Raw genomic sequence first — 17,599 nt, forward strand, 5'->3', positions numbered from 1 at the left:
ACCCACTGGAGATGTACAGAATCTCCACAGTCCTCTGCAACTTGTATGACTGTCCTGACCCTAGGTACTACAGTAGCTTCCAATCAGAGAAACACAGCCATGGTTTCTTAACCTCAGCACTTTGCCAGTTGGAGTCAGATAACACTTAGTTGTAAGGGCTATCGTGTGCATTGTAGGATGTTTGACAGCATCTCTGATTTCTACCCACTAGATGCCACTGGCATTTATCTCCCCGACCTCAAGCCTAAACCTGGTTTGACAACCAGAAATGTCTCCAGAATTATCAAATATCCCCAGTGGCAGGAGGAGCGGGGCAGGGCAAAACTGTCCCTAGTGGAGAACGATTGGTCTAAATTAAGAATGTGTTCTGTGAGATACAGGAATCAGATCCAAATTATTTAGAAAGCAGTGGCTGAGATCTTAACTGTTTGCTTAGTCAAATAAACAAACAGTTCCACAATTGACAAAATGTTAGTGCAGTTCTTTTTTCTTTTTTGTACAGTGAATGAAGCAAATATTTCAGTCCATCACACCTTATTAAAAACATGCTACTGCAATAGGTGCTATAAAAATGCAGATAGCAGAACCCTATTACCTAGATTCCAAGACAACCTTGACTTTAGGATGCACATCAATTTTTTATGTTTTAGTGTAACATCCATACAGAAAAATGCACATATCACGAGTGCACTGAATCTTCACAAACTGAAAACACCGTGTCACCAGTAACCAGATGAAGAAACAGATTGCCAGCATCCCAGAAGGCCCCTTGTGCTCCCTTCAGTCCCTATGAGCCCCCTGATAGCCACTGTCCAGATTCACAGCAGATTAGCCTTGCCTGTGTTACACGGACTCCCTAGATGCTCAGCAATTTAATACCAGCCTTTTGAGAGAAGAAAAGAAACATTACATTAAAGATGTACAAGACCTCTAATATGCATCCCAGTTCCGTAACTAAAACTGACTGATGACTCCCAAATGTTTATCTCCAGGCATAACTTCTTTTCTGAGCTACTAACTCCTATATCCAAAAGGCCATTCACACAGAACACATAAAAACAGCTCTTACCTCCCATTTCACCCCTCCCTCAACACCACCCCCCCTCTCCTGCCCCACCTTCAGCTTACCCCATCCCTCTCCCCATTCTGTCTCATCTCTGGAAATGGTGCCTTCACTCACCCAGGTGTTCCGGATCAAAATCCTAAGGGTCATCTGGACTATTCGCCCTCATTCATTCCATTCACAGGTCTCTGTTGCCTCTGCCTTCAAAATAAACACTAGAGGTATCTACTTTCTTTCATCTTTACTGCAACCCCCAGGGTTTAAGCTAGTGTTATCTATTGCACCGCTCCTACTCTTACCCCTTTATGGTCTGTTCTCCGTATAGTAGCACCAGTTAGCTTTTTCAAACATAAACTGATTTGTATCATTTCCAAACATAAAAGCTTCCAGTGGCTTCCTCTCACACTCAGGATAAAACCCGAAGTCCTCTCCCTGACTGGGTACTGGCCTATTATCCCTGTGACATCATCGTCAGTGATTCATCACTGCATGGCCTGGGCGTTCCTTTTGCCGGGCTCTGCCTGACTGGCCTCCTCATACCATTCAGGTCTCTGTGCAGATGCAGCCCCTTCTGAGAGTTTTTCCACACTTCCAAATCATTCTGTACTATCCTGGCCCTGTTTTAATTGTTTATAGCTCTTACCAAAACCTGGTCTGTCTTTGTCTGTCTCCCCAGTATGTAAGCAACCCACAGGGTAAGAATATTGTGTTACTTACCATATCCTACAAGCTCAGGAAATTGAGGGTATGAATTAATTCAAACTTGCAGAAATTTTAAGATGAGGACCATGCAAGACTTAGAATTGAGGAAATGTCTCATAAATTCTATTTATTGAATGCCAGTCACTGCAATAGTTACATTTCATGTCTTTCTTTAATTTGCACATCAGCCCTGCAAAACGGATGTGTCCTAGTTAGGTGGCTATCAGATGCAAGTAACAAAACCCAACTAAAACTAGGTTAAAGAAAAGAATATTGAATATCTCATAAGAAAAGGTCTAGAGAGAGAGTTGGTCCAGATTTGAATGATTCTGTAACTTAAAGCCTTTATGGTTTCAGTTTGGCTTCTCTAGCATTTCGTTAGCTCTCCCCTCATGGTCACAGCATGGCTGTAGCTATTCCAAATGTCACTTCCTCACTCAGCAGTCTCCAGAGGCACTTAAATAGGGAGGTTATGCATGCGCTTCTCTTTTAATCAGTGAGGAGAATCTTTTGTAGGGTCTCCTGATACCTCGTTAGCCAAAATTCTCTTATACATTTATGCCTAAACCAGCCACTATCAAAGTAAACAGGCATACATACCCTGCTTTGTCATACCAGTCATTCAGCTCCATGAGCTAGGCAGGTCTACCTGAGAGTACAAAATAGAGTCTTATGAACACTGAAGATGAGAGAAAATGCCAGTAAGCTAGACAATTGAAAATGTCTGCCACAGTATGTATTACTCTCCTGTTACAGATAAGGAAATTCAGACTAAAGCGTCTTATCTGGCAGAATCTCTTCCCCGCTTCCCTCTGCCCTAAGGATGGGTTAGTCTTAATGACTCACTCCCAAAGAATGGAATAGGGACAGGGAAAATAGTAACTTTACAGCAGAGAACTGCAATCAGTACCTTAGCCCGTGGTGTCATGTGGATATTGCATACCAGCTAGTATGGTGTGACAAAAAGGGCACTTAAGCTCTGTGATGTTCTTTCCAAAAACGCCTAATACTGGTCTAATCATGAGAAAAACAACCGGTAAACCCAAATTGGAGGACATTATGCAGGATACTCAGCCAGTATTCCTCAAAACCATCAAGGTCATGAGAAGCAAAGACTGGGAAACTGTCAAAAAACTAGAGGATATAAAGGAGATGTGATCACCAAATGCAGTGTGGAATGGTAGATTGGATCTTGGAACAGCAAAATAACAGTAGTGGGGGAAATGGTAAAATCAGAATAAAGTATGGAATTTAGTTAACAGTGCATTAACTAAATGCACCAATGTTAATCTCTTAATTTTGACAGATATACAGTAGCTATTTAAGATGTTAACATACGAGGAAAGCGGAGAAAGGAACTGCTGTTACTATCTTTGCAACATTTGTGTAAATCTAAAATTATTCCTAGGTAAAAACATATTTTAAAAGAAATGTGTACTAGGTAATTGTTGAAACTGGATGTTAGCTACATGGGTGTTCATTGTACTGTTCACTCTGCTTTTACACATGTTTGCAATTTAAAATGATTTTAATGTTAAAAATACATACATAATGAAATATATTTTATGAATTTCTGCCTTCGAGATACCAGCAGTCAAGAGTGACAACAATTCTTGTGCTGACTACTGAAACAATAATGAATAAGGCAGACTTCATTGACTGTTTTTGTACCTAAACAAACAAATGATATTTCATGTCACATTCTATAATCTTGCTCCTCAAAATTTGGTCCAAGAACCCACAACATTGCTATCATCTGAGATCTTCTTAGAAATGTAAAGTGTAAGGCTGACCTCTAGACCTACTGAATTGGAATCTTCATTTTAACAAGGTCCCCAGTGAACAAAATACACATTAAAGTTTAAGAAGCACTGTTGGTAACCATGCGATTTTCTGCATTTCTGAGCAAATCACATCTAGAAAGTAAATTCCAATAAAAATCAGTGAAGAGGCTCATATAATGAATTTACCTTTGACTAGAGGACTATAAATTACTTCCATTTTCTTATATCCTAGTAAAACAGATGACACTTGGTCAGTGATTTGTTTTAATGCGACCACCAAAGCAGGTGCCAGAGAAAAGGCAAGTAGGCAAGGTAAAAAAGGAAACTTTATTAGCTAGCCAATGTGAAGGAAGAAAGGGCGAAGTTCACCGGTCTCCGGCGGCGGAGGCCGAGGAAGTCGCTCGGCATCCTCAGGCGAGGTTCCTGGGTCCGTGTAGGAGGAGGGGCCGAGGAAGTTCGCACCGCGCGCCTGCCGGGAGCGGCTTTTCTGGGAGTGGGAGGGCAACAGGCGGGACACGGGCGTGTCGGGGGGGCGTTCCGTAGGTGCGGCCAGGTAAATCTCGGTCTCTTCGGATTGACGTCACCTGGCGCATGCCCGGTTGATCTGCACCTTCCCGGGTGCCGGCTACATTTTGGCGCGTGCAGGAAAAGTTGGTGATGAAGAACACAGAAGTATGCCATCTTAGTCACCTTTGTTCTTTGTTTCCCTCTCCCTCCGTCCAGACAGTCCAACCTTTTATTGATTATGATGATTGGGGGCGTCGTTGTCTGTCCGGCTGCTTCCTGCTGTCGGGGCGTTGTCATGAGGGTCTATGGTTGGCACCTGGAAGTAGGGATGTAGGATCATCTGGTTGAAGGCGACACGGGTGATCTCTTGAACTTTGGCTCAGAGAAATTTGATTAAAAGGGGGGCCAAACATAGGATAAGACAGAGAATTAGTATAGGGATAAGAAATGGGAGCATCTGTTGCACTACCGGTAATAACCATATAGGTGGACCTGGTGTTAAGGGAGTGTTGTAGTTCTTTAGTTCTGTTTTAATCTGGTTTAGGGTTTGGATATTAGTGTCAACTAGACCTGATTCGTTTATGTAATAGCAACATTCTTCTAAGAAAAGACATGTTCCTCCTTTTTCAGCTGTGAGAAGATCTAGTGCTCTCCTGTTTTGTGCTGCCACTTGGGCTACTGAAGTGATTTGACGTTGTAAGGAGGCTAGACTTTCAGCCGACGCCTCTATAGCTTCTTGAATTTGGGTGGTTAGAGATCGGGTAGATTGTACAGAGTAGGCAAGAGCCCCAGTTCCAAGTCCTGATGCCACTAAGGAGGAGGCTAGGGAAATCCCGATGACTAAGGGAAGGACGATGGCCCGTTTTTGGAGATTATTAGGAGAAGAGTTAAATTGTAGGGTGAGTTCAGCCACTTCTGCTTTGCTATATAGAGTTAAGCTAGGTACTAGGGACACTGGGACGCAGAGGGATTGGTTGATGGATGCATGGTTAAGGACCTTGAAGAGGGTTTTATTACACCAGAAATAACCTCCAACTGGGCTGTCTGGGTTTTCTTGGGCGGTTGGGTATAATTACACCAGGAGGAGTTTGGGGCAGAGTAGCAGAAAGGAAGGATTGGATTTTCTGGGTTTTGGTATAGTGGGACTTGCAGTAAGAACGGTTTCTGGGAGGTGCTTGTAGAGCCAGCTGTAGCCTTGAAAGCAGTAGGTAAAGGGACTGCCACTAAGGGGGCTTCTTTAAGGGCTGCACAGAAGAAACAGTGGGGGAGATGTGTTATGTTAGCTGCCCGTGTTAAGTTTAACCCTTGACGGACTAGCTTTAACCATGAGAAGGGGTCTTTGTTGGAGGAGCGTAGTTGATCTTGTATGGAGGAGTGTAGTTGATCTTGTATGGAGGAGTGTAGTTGGTCTTCTGTGGAGGAGTGTAGTTGATCTTGTAGGGCCTGTTCTTGTGATTGTATGGCTAAGGTTAAATTTTGTAGGTGTTTTATATTTTTAGGGAGGGAGTTTTCTTATTGGACTAGTGTCCTTTTGATTAAGTGGGTGGCAGTCGGATATGAAGCTGACCATCTAGTGTAGAGTCCTCCTTTTACCCCGTCCGCCCACGGGTCTTGGATATTTAGTTGATATTGATAGGGTACAGACTGTACGTTTTGGGTGAAGAAGTGATCTCCGTCATATGCATAGTGGATTTTACAATATTGATAGGGGCATCCTAGGTTTAGTTTTTGCCAGTAGTTTTTACAGTTATATTCTGTTTGGTCATATAGAAAGCAGAGAAACGGGTTAGGCCATCTATTTTTGTGAGAAGCAAGGGTGAAATTTATGGTGAGGAGGGACTGACAGCCTTGGGGGGGGGCAGTCTGCAGTGCCTTGTAGCTGTGAATGTTGTTTGTTACTGGTTTTCCATGTCTCAACTATAGAGAATCTCCATACAAAAGTGGGGTTAGTAATGGATGTTGAAGTGTATGAGAAGAATAGTAATGTAAGTATAAAGTAGGGCTTCATCTTGAGTGTCATCACAGAGTACACCTTGCCACTGGAGGTATTCTATAAAGGTGAGTAAGTGGGAAAACCACTGTGATGGGCTATGATCTAGGGGCAAGTAGGGATCTGGGGTAATATACTGGAATTCTGTTATGTTTATATAGAGTATGGTGAGAAATCGGGATAAGCGTAAGAGGTCAGGGAACATGTGGTGGTTGAGGGAGTTTGGTGAGTTTGAGGCGGGTAGGGGCAAGTCTAGTAGATGTCCACTGATTGTCTTCTGTGGGGGCTTTCTTTAGTTGTGATATGTGGACCCAATGCGTGTGTCCTAGAAGTTTGGCTGCTTTGTATGTGGATAGGAGGACAGTATATGGGCCTTTCCACCTGGCTTGAAGATCTTTGGCTTGGATATCTTTTAAGTATACTTGGTCTCCTGGGCTGAGAGATGTGGGCTATAGGTATCTGTTGGAGGGGGTTGTGCTAGTTCTGCATGTTGTCTTAGGAGTTGTCTCAAGAGGGTGAGGTATGGAAGATAATTTGCCAGTGGGGAGGAAAGTGTGGGTAACTGCTGGAGGGTGAGGGGCTGGCCGTAGACCAGTTCAAACGGACTGAGGCCTGTCAGACTCCGTGGGGCAGCTGGCAGCCGGGTTAGGGCCAGGGGAAGGAGAGTTACCCACGATTGTCGAGTCTCGAGTGAGAGTTTGGTGAGTTGTTGCTTGATGAGCCCGTTGGCCTTCTCTACTTTACCGGAGGACTGAGGTCTATAAGGGATGTGGAGTTTCCAGGTAATGTGTAGGAGGGTCGCCACTTGCTGGACTACTTTGGAGATGAACGCTGGGCCGTTGTCAGACTGGAGAGTGAGTGGGAGGCCAAACCTAGGAATAATGTGTTCAGTAAGTGTGGAAGCAACTGTATTGGCAGTTTCTCCTGTAGTAGGATAGGCTTCTATCCATCCTGAGAAGGTATCAACGAGGGTTAAGAGATATTTGAATTTTTTAAGTTTTGGCATGTGGGTAAAGTCAATCTGCCAATCTTCGCCTGGTTGGTGCCCTCTGAGTTGATGGATGGGGGTTGCGCAATGCACCTTGAGGGTTTGACTTGAGGCATGTGGAGCACTGTTGATTGATCATAATTAGGTGTTTCATGAGTGTGGGGCAGTGGATGAGGGGGCTTAGGAGGTTATATAGAGCTTTGGGTCCTATGTGTAGGGAATTATGTATGTCTTTTAGAATGGTGTGGAGTTGTGTTTTTGAAATAACTAATTTATTATTGAGGTAAATCCAATTGTCTGCAGCTAGTTTGGCTGTTGAATCTTGTAATAGTTTAGTCTTTTCCTCTTGGGTATAATTAGGGGTATATTGAGGAGAAAGAAAACAAACAGAAGGAAGTGTGGGAGTGGAGAATCCCGCTGCTGATTTGGCAGTGGTGTTCGCAAAACCATTGCCAGCCGCCACCGGGTTAGATGGAGTCTGATGACCTTTACAGTGTATGATGGCTGCTCTGGAAGGCACTGATAAAGCATCTAGCAGTTCGAGTATTTGTTTCTTGTTGACTATGGGGTGCCACTGGTGGTTAGGAACCCTCTCTCTTTCCAGATGACAGAATGGGTGTGTGCAATTAAGAAGGCATACTTAGAGTCTGTGTATATGTCCACTGTTTTTCCTTTGGATAGGAGGAGAGCCCTAGTTAGTGCGATGAGTTCTGCCTGCTGTGATGTTGTTCCTTGCAGTAAAGGCTTAGCTTCTAGGACAGTAGAAGATGTAACTACCGCGTATCCTGCCTGTCTGTTCCCTTGAGAATTTATAAAAGAACTGCCATCTACAAATAGGGTTAACTGTGAGCCTTCTAAGGGCTGGTCATGTAAATGTAAGTGACTAGGTGGTTGGGCCTCTAAAAGTTCTGGACAGGAGTGTTCAGTATGAGGTTGTTTGAGAGGGTCAGGAAGTAAGGTTGCTGGATTCAGAGAGGAACAGACTCCTAGGGCAATGGTGGAGTCTTCTATGAACAAGAGGTGAAAGAGTTGGAGTCTGGACAGGGTTAGATGGCTAATACTTTTGTGGGCAATAAGATCTTGAAGGTGGTGAGTAGAGAAGACTGTTATGTTACAACCTCTAATGAGTTTCTTTGCTTCTTGGGTTAGGCAGGCTGCTGCTGCTAGGGCCCAAAGGCAGGGCTGCCATCCTTGTACGGTGGGATCTATTTGTTTAGATAGCTATGCCACGGGGCGGTAGGTGGTGCCTATAGGTTGGGCTAAAAGGCCAACAGCAACTTTTTGTCTTTCATCCGTGAAAAGCTGAAAGGGACATTGGAAGTCTGGGAGTGAGAGAGTAGGGTGTGAGAGAAAGCAGTTTTTTAGGTGAGTGAAATGTTTATAGATTAACTTTGGGTTAGACAAAGGTCCTTGGGGAGTCTCCTTGACAGCTGCGTATAGAGGTTTAGCTAAGATTCCGAAATTAGGAATCCAGTGTCTGAAAAACCCTACTAGGCCTAGGAAGGATTGGATTTCCTTAGCGTTTTGAGGAGAAAGATTTTGTATTAGAGTTAAACGGTCTGTGGTAAGTGAGCACATCGTAGGAGTGATTTCAATACCTAAATATATGACACATTGTTGTGAGAGTTGAGCTTTGTGTTTGGATACTTGGTAACCTTTGGATCCTAGATGATTAAGGAGGATTGCAGTGTCTAAAAGAGAGTCCTGTCTCGTGGGACTACAGAGTAAAAGGTCATCTACATATTGGAGAATTTTACTATTGGTAAGAGGACAGGAGGCTAAGTCTTTTGCTAGGGCCTGTCCAAAGAAATGGGGGCTGTCTCAGAACCCTTGGGGAAGCACTGTCCATGTCAGTTGGGTGGAGGTATGGGTGTCTGGGTCTTCCCATGTAAAAGCAGAGAGAAACTGACAATCTGGATGTAAGGGAATAGAGAAAAATGCATCTTTTAGACCCACCACAGTAAAGTGTGTTGTGTAAGGTGGGATGAGAGAAAGAAGGGTATAAGGATTGGGGACTACTGGATGGGTGGGGCAAACAGCCTCGTTGATAAGACGAAGATCTTGCACTAACCAGAAAGTTCCATCTGCCTTCTTTACAGGTAGGATTGGGGTGTTGCAGGGAGAATGAGTGGGGATGAGGATGTGTTGGCTGAGTAACCTAGTAATGATTGGTTTTAGTCCTTGTAAGTGTTGTGGAGAGAGAGAGAACTGTGGGCGGGTTGGAAACTGAGATGGGTTCCTACGTTTTATAAGTATTGGTGGATGATGGTACGCCACTACAGGAGTGGAGGTGTCCCACACTTGGGGGTCTATAGGAATGGGGAAATCAGGGAAAGGGTTAGTAGGATTGTTGGAGTCATTTGAGTTAGTCAATACTAGAAGCAGATGGCAGGTGGGGTGGGGGGCACTAGTAGAAAAGGAGATACAGGCTTTCAGTTGACTTAAGACATCTCGGCCTAGTAGAGGAGTGGGGCATGAGGGGATGATGAGGAACGAGTGTGCAAAATAGTTGTTGGCCAGGCAGCAATTAAGAGGTGGGGTTTTCCAAGGGCTGGACGGGGAGCCATTGACTCCTACAACAGAAATATTGGAGGGAAGGCTAGGCCCTTCGAAAGACGGCAAAACAGAGTAGGTAGCCCCACTGTCGATTAAAAAATTGTCTTACCTGCTACCAGGATAGTTACCCGCGGCTCGGCAAGGGTGATGGGGGTCCCCGAGTCCCGACACCTTCAGTCGTCATCCAGATGTAAGAGCTGGAAGGAGCTCCCAGGGTCCTGAGAAGGGACATCACGTTGAGGTGCCATGCCCGTTTTCAGGGTGGGGCAGTCTGACTTCCAGTGCCCTTCTTCCTGGCACGCTGGACAAGGAGTTGTTGGCAGACGAGGGTTAGGACACTTTGTAGCCCAGTATCCAGCTACTCCACACTTGTAGCACAGCCGCTTTTGGCCTAGGCGGCTGGGGACTCTGGGGACACTTATCAGCCCAATGCCCTGGGTCATTGCATTTATAGCAAGCCCCTTTTGTTGTCTTTGAGTTTCTGGGGGTTTTGCTCTCCGGTTTTGGGTTAAGGCTAGGCTGCAGAGCAGCAACTAAGGCTTGGGTCTGGAGCTGTACCTTCTGTTTTAGGCGGGCCTGTCGTTGGGCCTCAGCCGTTTCCTCCCTTGAATTATAGACCTTGAAGGCCAACTTGACTAGGTCTTGAATAGGAGTTTGGGGTCCATCCTCTGCCTTTTGCAGTTTTTTCCGAATATCTGAGGCCGACTGTGAAATAAAATATGATGCTAGAATAGTGGCCCCGGCTGGGGAAGATGGGTCCAACCGAGTGTATTGAGTTAAAGCCTTAGTTAGCCTGTTTAAAAATGTGGCCGGATTCTCATCTGGACCTTGAATAATTTCTTTTAGTTTATTAAAATTTACTACCTTATTTGAGGCCGCCTGCATACCAGCCAGAAGACATTGAGTCATCATATCTCATCTTCGGCGGCCTGGCTGGCCTACTTGATAGTCCCAGTCTGGGTCTATAGAGGGGACTGCTTGTTCCCCTACTGGGAAGGCGGGGTCTGTTAAGTGTAGTTGGTTGGCATGCTGCCTGGCGGCCACTAGGATACACTCTTGCTCCTCAGGGTTTAGAGTAGAGGCAAGAATAACATGGAGATCATGCCAGGTTAAATTGTAGTCCTGGCAAAGGTACTTAAATTCTTTGGTGTAAATTGCAGGATTGGCAGAAAAATCTCCTAAACGTTTTTCAATTTTTGAAAGATCTGCTAGTGAGAAGGGAACATGAACTCTAACCACTCCCTCTGTTCCGGCCACCTCACGCAAGGGTGCTAAGACTGCAGGAGGGTTGTTGGATAGGGTGGGAGTAGGAGCGGGGGTAGTTAGGCAATCTTTAGAGCAGGTATGGGCAGATATAGGCGAACTAAGGTGACCAGGCGTAAGTGCCAAGGGGTTGGAGGGAGGTGCAACCTCAACAATGGTGGGAGGGACTGAGGAGGAGGGCGGAACTACAGCGGAAGCGGGAGGGGAAGGTGGAGCTGAAAGGGAAGGTGGGGCCAAAGCGGGAGGGGGAGGTGGAGTATACAGCGGGAGTGGAAGGGAGGGGAAACTGACACAGGCGACTCAGACAGGAAAGATGACTTTTTCTTTTCTGACTTTGCTAGGTCTGCGCCTTAGCCAACTTGACTTGGGCCAAGAAACATTGGCTACACAAGTCTTGTCGAGAACGCGAGTCTTAAAACTTTTATATATAATTTATTTTAGACTACTTGCTTAAGCACTGGCAGAAATTACTGAGGTCGATTAAAATGTTACGGTCTAGGGTGCCTTCAGGCGGCCATTCAGACTGGTTGTCTAATTTATATTGTGGCCACGCCACAGTGGAGAGGAAAATCAGTTGCTTTTGTTTAAGATCTTGCTTTAATTGTAAAGTTTTGAGGTTTTTTAGAAGACACCCTAAAGCGGAGTCTCTAGGTATTTTGGATTGGGGGTTTCCCATTGCCTTCCTCTCGCCTATAGGCGGAAACGGAGACTGAACTCTACCTGGCTACAAAGCGTCCTTTGGAGCCACTAGAGACCGGTGGGAGGCTCCTGGAGCCGGAATGGAGATTACCTCCAGGCGGACGTCTCCGTCCTGGACGTGTCTCACATGGACTGGAATGGAGTTCCTTTGGGCAGAGGTCTCTACCTTTGGGAACTCTCCTGTGGGTCACCTGGTGACCAAAAGAAAAATGTTGGGCCTGCGCAGGACTTCTGGCCAAGGAATATGAGAGGGAGGCAAAAGGTACTCACCCCAGGAGACTTGGAGGTGTGGAAAGCGATGTCTAGGTCCTGGTCCGTCCACAGCGTGGAAGGAGGAGGCTCCTCGGACCTTGAGGGGCCCTGAGGAGGGGTCTCCTCTCGGGTTCGGCACCAACTGATTTGTTTTAATGCGACCACCAAAGCAGGCACCAGAGAAAAGGCAAGTAGGCAAGGTAAAAAAGGAAACTTTATTAGCTAGCCAATGTGAAGGAAGAAAGGGCGAAGTTCACCGGTTTCCGGTGCGGCGGAGGCTGAGGAAGTCGCTCTGGCGTTCTCAGGCGAGGTTCCTGGGTCCGCGTAGGAGGAGGGGCCGAGGAAGTCTGTGCCACGCGCCTGCCGGGAGCGGCTTTTCTGGGAGTGGGAGGGCAATAGGCGGGACACGGGCGTGTGGGGGGGCGTTCCCTAGGTGCGGCCAGGTAAATCTCGGTCTCTTGGGATTGACGTCACGTGGCGCATGCCCGGTTGATCTGCACCTTCCTGGGCGCCGGCTACATTTTGGCGCGTGCAGGAAAAGTTGGTGATGAAGAACACAGAAGTATGCCATCTTAGTCACCTTTGTTCTTTGTTTCCCTCTCCCTCCGTCCAGACAGTCAGAATAATAATATTTACTTAAAATAACGTGTAAATTATACCCTCTTGCTAGGGCCAGTAAGATTGTAGGGAAGAATAAAAGTAGCAAATATTCAGTGCAGCCAACTCCTTAATATGGCCTGTATCAAAGAGAAGAGTCTGATGATTAGAAGGATGGGCAGGAAATATATTAAATTTTCATTTGCTTGTTTGTTTGAGACAGAGTCTCACTCTGTCTCCCAGGTTGGCATGCAGTGGCGCAATATCGGCTCCCTGCAAGCTCCACCTCCCAGGTTCATGCCATTCTCCTGCTTCAGCCTCCCAAGTAGCTGGGACTACAGGCGCCCACCACCATGGTCAGCTAATATATATTTTTTTGTATTTTTAGTAGAGACGGGGTTTCACTGCGTTAGCCAGGATGGTCTCGATCTCCTGACCCCATGATCCGCCTGCCTCGGCCTCCCTAAGTGCTGGGATTACAGGCGTGAGCCACTATACCCGGCCGAAATATACTAAATTTTAAGACTGTTCCCTGATGATGTAGACACTGGGACCTCTCTGATCCAGGCACTGATCTTTCCCTTCGAAAATTCCCACCCAGGGAACACGCAGAGAGAAGTGATCTATCTCAGCATTGCTTTCCCTTGCTTTTCATACCATGCCACCTTTGAAAATACATACATTTGGGGAGCACCCCTTTGGTTAGAGACATCTCTGGCCACTGCTAGCTGGGCAAATTAATAGTAGAGAGAATGAAGAAGAGATCATAGATCTGATCATAAAATAGAGAATTAGCCATGATTGTTCATCTGCCCCAGAGAAGCCCGCACTAGAAGCTGAACATCTGCTCTCCCTGAGTTTCTTTTTGGAATGGAGAGCCAAGAACATGAACTGACAATGGAAAGGAAAGAAAGAGGCTGAAGGATTCACATGTGGAATGGACCCTACAGGAAGCTTTCAAATGAATGCAAAGGATGTGAAAGAGACTTTGAAATTTTAGGGAATGCCTTGTTTCCCATGATGTACCAAGTAGGGCTTCATGGATCCACGTGACCATGCAGATGGGAAAAGGCAAACAACGGAGACAATCTACACCAAAGACAGAGTCCAGTGAATTAATGCATAAATGGAAGATGGAGTAGTGGGGGCAATACATATAGACAATAATTTCAGTTTGGAATTATAAGTAAGAGAGGGATATAGAGCAACAGATTGTTAACAGAAACAAGAGAGGGATCTGCTTTTCTTTTTTAAGAGAAGGAAAACCTAAATATATTTGGTTTGCCAATCAGAAGGAACTAAATGTGTTGATTAGCCAATGGAGAAGGATGATAAAAGGTTAGTGGAAGGATTAAGGTTCTTGAAGATAAATGTGAGAGAACAAATAGAGTTGCAAATAAAATACACAAATGGTGGTTTGCCTTGGAAAGGAGTCAGGACACCTCTTCCCTGGGGAAAGAAAGGAAAGAGAGGATGACTGAAGATAGTGTCAGTCAAATAATATATGGGGGCATCTCATAAGAGTGAATAGGTACAGAGGTGTGACTAGAGTCATTTCCTAAAGTTTGGAATACCTATTTTAGAAATGCAATCAGGGTAAGGCAATGACAAGGTGACGATATAATTTATAGTGTGAGCACACTTTTGAGGATGAAAGGGTTGCTAACAGATGGAATGCCTCACAGCAGGTGTCAACCTAGACTCTTTGGGCAAATGCAGACATATGGTCACACTAGAAAGGAACCGTCACCCCACTGAAAGAACAGCTATTTGAGAGCATGAATGTGTAAGAGATTTATTCAGCCACTGTGGCCTCCTCTAGCAATATTGCCAGTGCGTGGTCAGTACTAAATAGGTTTCTAGATTTGAGAGGAAAAGTGAGGCAGGAATAGCAGAGTCATGAAAATGAATGCTCCCTGGTGATCACTGACAACATCTTCAGAGTGGCAGGCAGCAGTCTGCTAGTACTGGTCTGGTAGAACTGTGTGCAGTGATGGAAATGTTTTCTGTCTGCCCTGTCCAAATGGGTAGCCCTTAGCACATGTGGCTGTTGAGCAACTGGATTATTCATTTCAAATAATTTCAGTTAAAATCCAAATAGCCACAAGTAGCTACCATATTAGAAAGTGCTGGTTCAGATTCAGCCAAGAGAAGAATGAAGCCAGCCAGGAGATTAATGAACTGTGAGGAAATCCTGCCATTTGCAGCACAACAACATGGCTGGAACTGGAGGTCTTTATGTTAACTGAATAAGCCAGGCACAGAAAGATAAGTACAACATGTTCTCACTCATATGTGGGAGCTAAAAGTTTTGATCTCATGGGCATAGAGAATAGAATGATAGAATCCAGAAACTGGGAAAGGTAGTGGGGAGGTGGGAGAAGAAAAGAAATTGATTAATGGGTACAAATAGATGGTGTGATAGAAGAAAGAAGACCACTAATTAGAAATAAGAACACTAGTTCGATAGATCAGCAGGGTGACTGTAGTTTACAATAACCTATTATACATTTCAAAGCAGCTAGAAGAGAATTATGCGAATGTTTCTAGCATAATGAAAAGACAAGTATTTAAGGTAATTGACATCCCAAGTACACTAGCTTTACAAATTATATGAATGTATTAAATTATCACATATATTCCAAAACTATGCACATTTTTAATGCATCAGTTTTTTAAATTATTTTTTTAGAGTGCAAAATATTCAGAAAGCAAGATGGGAGTTTATTGGGCAAATTTAAGAGTAAGCATAACTGTATTTAGAACAGTACTATGTCATGATGAAGTCCCAGGTGTGACAGTGCCTATGAAGAACCAAAGAAAAGAGTTGGTGGGACTGAGGATACTGAGGAACTGAAAAGTCAGAACATGGGCTGTCCGTGTGTGTGGTTGTGTGTGTGTGTGTTTGTGTGTAATGCACACAAACATAGGGATGGTGGGAGTTAGCTGGGTGTGGGGTACATTACATACTGGTGGCCCTGAGGAAAGGTAAGCAGGTCCTGGAGAACACAAGATAAAAACCACAGGGTGGGGAGAAAAGGACGGGAGAATGACTAAGATTTCACAAGGCAGGTTATTTTGTTTGTTTTTTAAGATACTGTTTTCTGGAGGAGTCAGTATGGATCCAGGAGGATATAGATTTCTCCTCTGGCACTGGCCATTAGGGAAGGCAAAGGGAAAAATTAAATTTGTTTCCTCTTGACAAAGGATAGTAGTAGTGGTTAAACTTTTTTTATGTCTATAATATTTAATGTGGTAGGTTATTGATGAACAATGTTTTCACACTGAATTTAGCAGTAAATTGGCTAAATATCTAATAATTTTATTTTACAGATCTGCTTTAATGTTGGAAGTGGACTTCACTTACAGGTGAGGAAATAAAGGGTTTATTTCTGCCTTTTGACTCAAGAGGCTTAATTCCGTGGCAAACAGGTTGTCTGGGCTTTACTAAATTAAAGACACACATTGTATTAGACCCGGCGATTCCCATTCAAACAAGTGCAGAGGAGCTTATCCAGGGGTGTTCAGTGCAGCAGTTTTTGACAATGTAAGTATCCACCAATAGGTGAATGTTAAAACCATTTATGGTACATGGAAGAATGTCCATGACGAGGTGCTGAATGAAAATTGGGGTAAAATAAGATATATAGTATAAATCCATTTTTATAGCAAAAAGACCTTTATACATCTGTGTATATATATGCAACTGTATAGTTATGAAAAATCATAAAAGATATTAAGCTGTTAACAATGAATACTTCATGAAGTATAAGTGAAAAAGTAATTTCAATTTTTTGTCATAGAAAATTTTGTGCAAGTAAAAAAAAAAATCCAGGACCTAGTGATTACCCGTGTAAATATTTCAAAGTAAAATACCTATTACATAGAGCAACAAAATGAGTAAAATGGTAAACCAAACCTAGTATAAGGATTATTTCTGATCTTAAGATCCCAGGTCAGCTGTATTGAAATTTTCCTTGGATAAAATATATATGCACCTATAAAACCCAACTGGAAATTTATAGAATGGTTTTCTCCCTAAGGTTCTGAAAATGAAATGGGAAATTTAATTCTTTACCCAATCCTGAAAACAATAAATTCATTAACTGACAGTTTCCCTAGTTTTAGTCAAATTTATATCAATAGATTACTAAGATTTAGTCTTAAAAAACATTTAGTAATTTATTTTTAAACCACAAGCCACCACAGAAAAATGAAACTTCATTTTCAGTTAGTAAGAAAAAACGTTTTTGACATGATCTGTTATTTTTTACTTTGCCAATTTTTAAGGCTACTAAATGATTCTTTACTCTCACTCTGGGAAATCATTTCTTACAGTTAAAAACAAAATTCTACTGGCTGGGCACTGTGGTTCGCACTTGTAATCCCAGCACTTTGGGAGATGGAGGCAGGTGGATCGCTTAAGGCTTGAGTCTAGGAGTTCGAGACCAGCCTAGGCAACGTGGTGAAATCCCGTCTCTACTAAAAATACAAAAATTAGACAGATGTGGTGGTGCATGCCTGTAATCTCAGCTTCTTGGGAGGCTGAGGCAGGAAGATGGCTTGAGCCGGGGAAGTCAAGGCTACAGTGAGCCAGGATCATGCCACTGCACTCCAGCCTGGGTGACAAAGTGAGACCCTGTCTCAAAAGAAAAAATAAACCAGAAAAAACCCTACCACTTTACCAGCTTGGAGATAATCTCTTTAGGCCCTGTGCGGTTTGCTGGAATATATATATTCCCTTTTAGACAATGAAGCCTCATAGGAAATACGAAGCATACCTTAAAATTTGCACTATTTAAAAGTTTAATATGTTATAGGACACCATACTAATGTTCTATATTTATGACACATAATAAATTTTGGCAATATTCTATTGTTGTAGGTCTTAAGCACAAGAAATGAAAATAAGCTGCTTCCTAAACATCCTCATTTAGTGCGGCAAAAGCGTGCCTGGATCACCGCCCCCGTGGCTCTTCGGGAGGGAGAGGATCTTTCCAAAAAGAATCCAATTGCCAAGGTATCTCCTAAAGAGGAACATGAAATATATGCATATGACTAAAATGTGGTGTGAGAGGACTTTTATGTCTACTTTAAGATTTAAGGAAAATTTAGAATGTGCTTACAGAATTTTTAAATATTCAAGAGATATCTGAAAATTAGCAGAGCTTACTTTTTAGCATAAAGTATCAACTTTA

The 17,599-nt window shown here is 43.8% G+C and overlaps 1 protein-coding gene across 1 annotated transcript in view; it reads left to right on the plus strand.

Annotated features, from left to right (window-relative positions):
• DSG2 (desmoglein 2) overlaps positions 1 to 17,599 on the plus strand; it is a 66,057-nt gene that overhangs the window by 13,603 nt on the left and 34,855 nt on the right. Inside the window, exons 2-3 of the mRNA XM_010380823.2 lie at positions 15,735 to 15,770; positions 17,287 to 17,421. Coding sequence (XP_010379125.1) covers positions 15,735 to 15,770; positions 17,287 to 17,421 — 171 coding nt within the window. The remainder of the gene's footprint in view (positions 1 to 15,734; positions 15,771 to 17,286; positions 17,422 to 17,599) is intronic.

Source organism: Rhinopithecus roxellana, chromosome 21, assembly GCF_007565055.1.
Source record: "Rhinopithecus roxellana isolate Shanxi Qingling chromosome 21, ASM756505v1, whole genome shotgun sequence".
Classification (NCBI taxonomy): Eukaryota; Metazoa; Chordata; class Mammalia; order Primates; family Cercopithecidae; genus Rhinopithecus; species Rhinopithecus roxellana.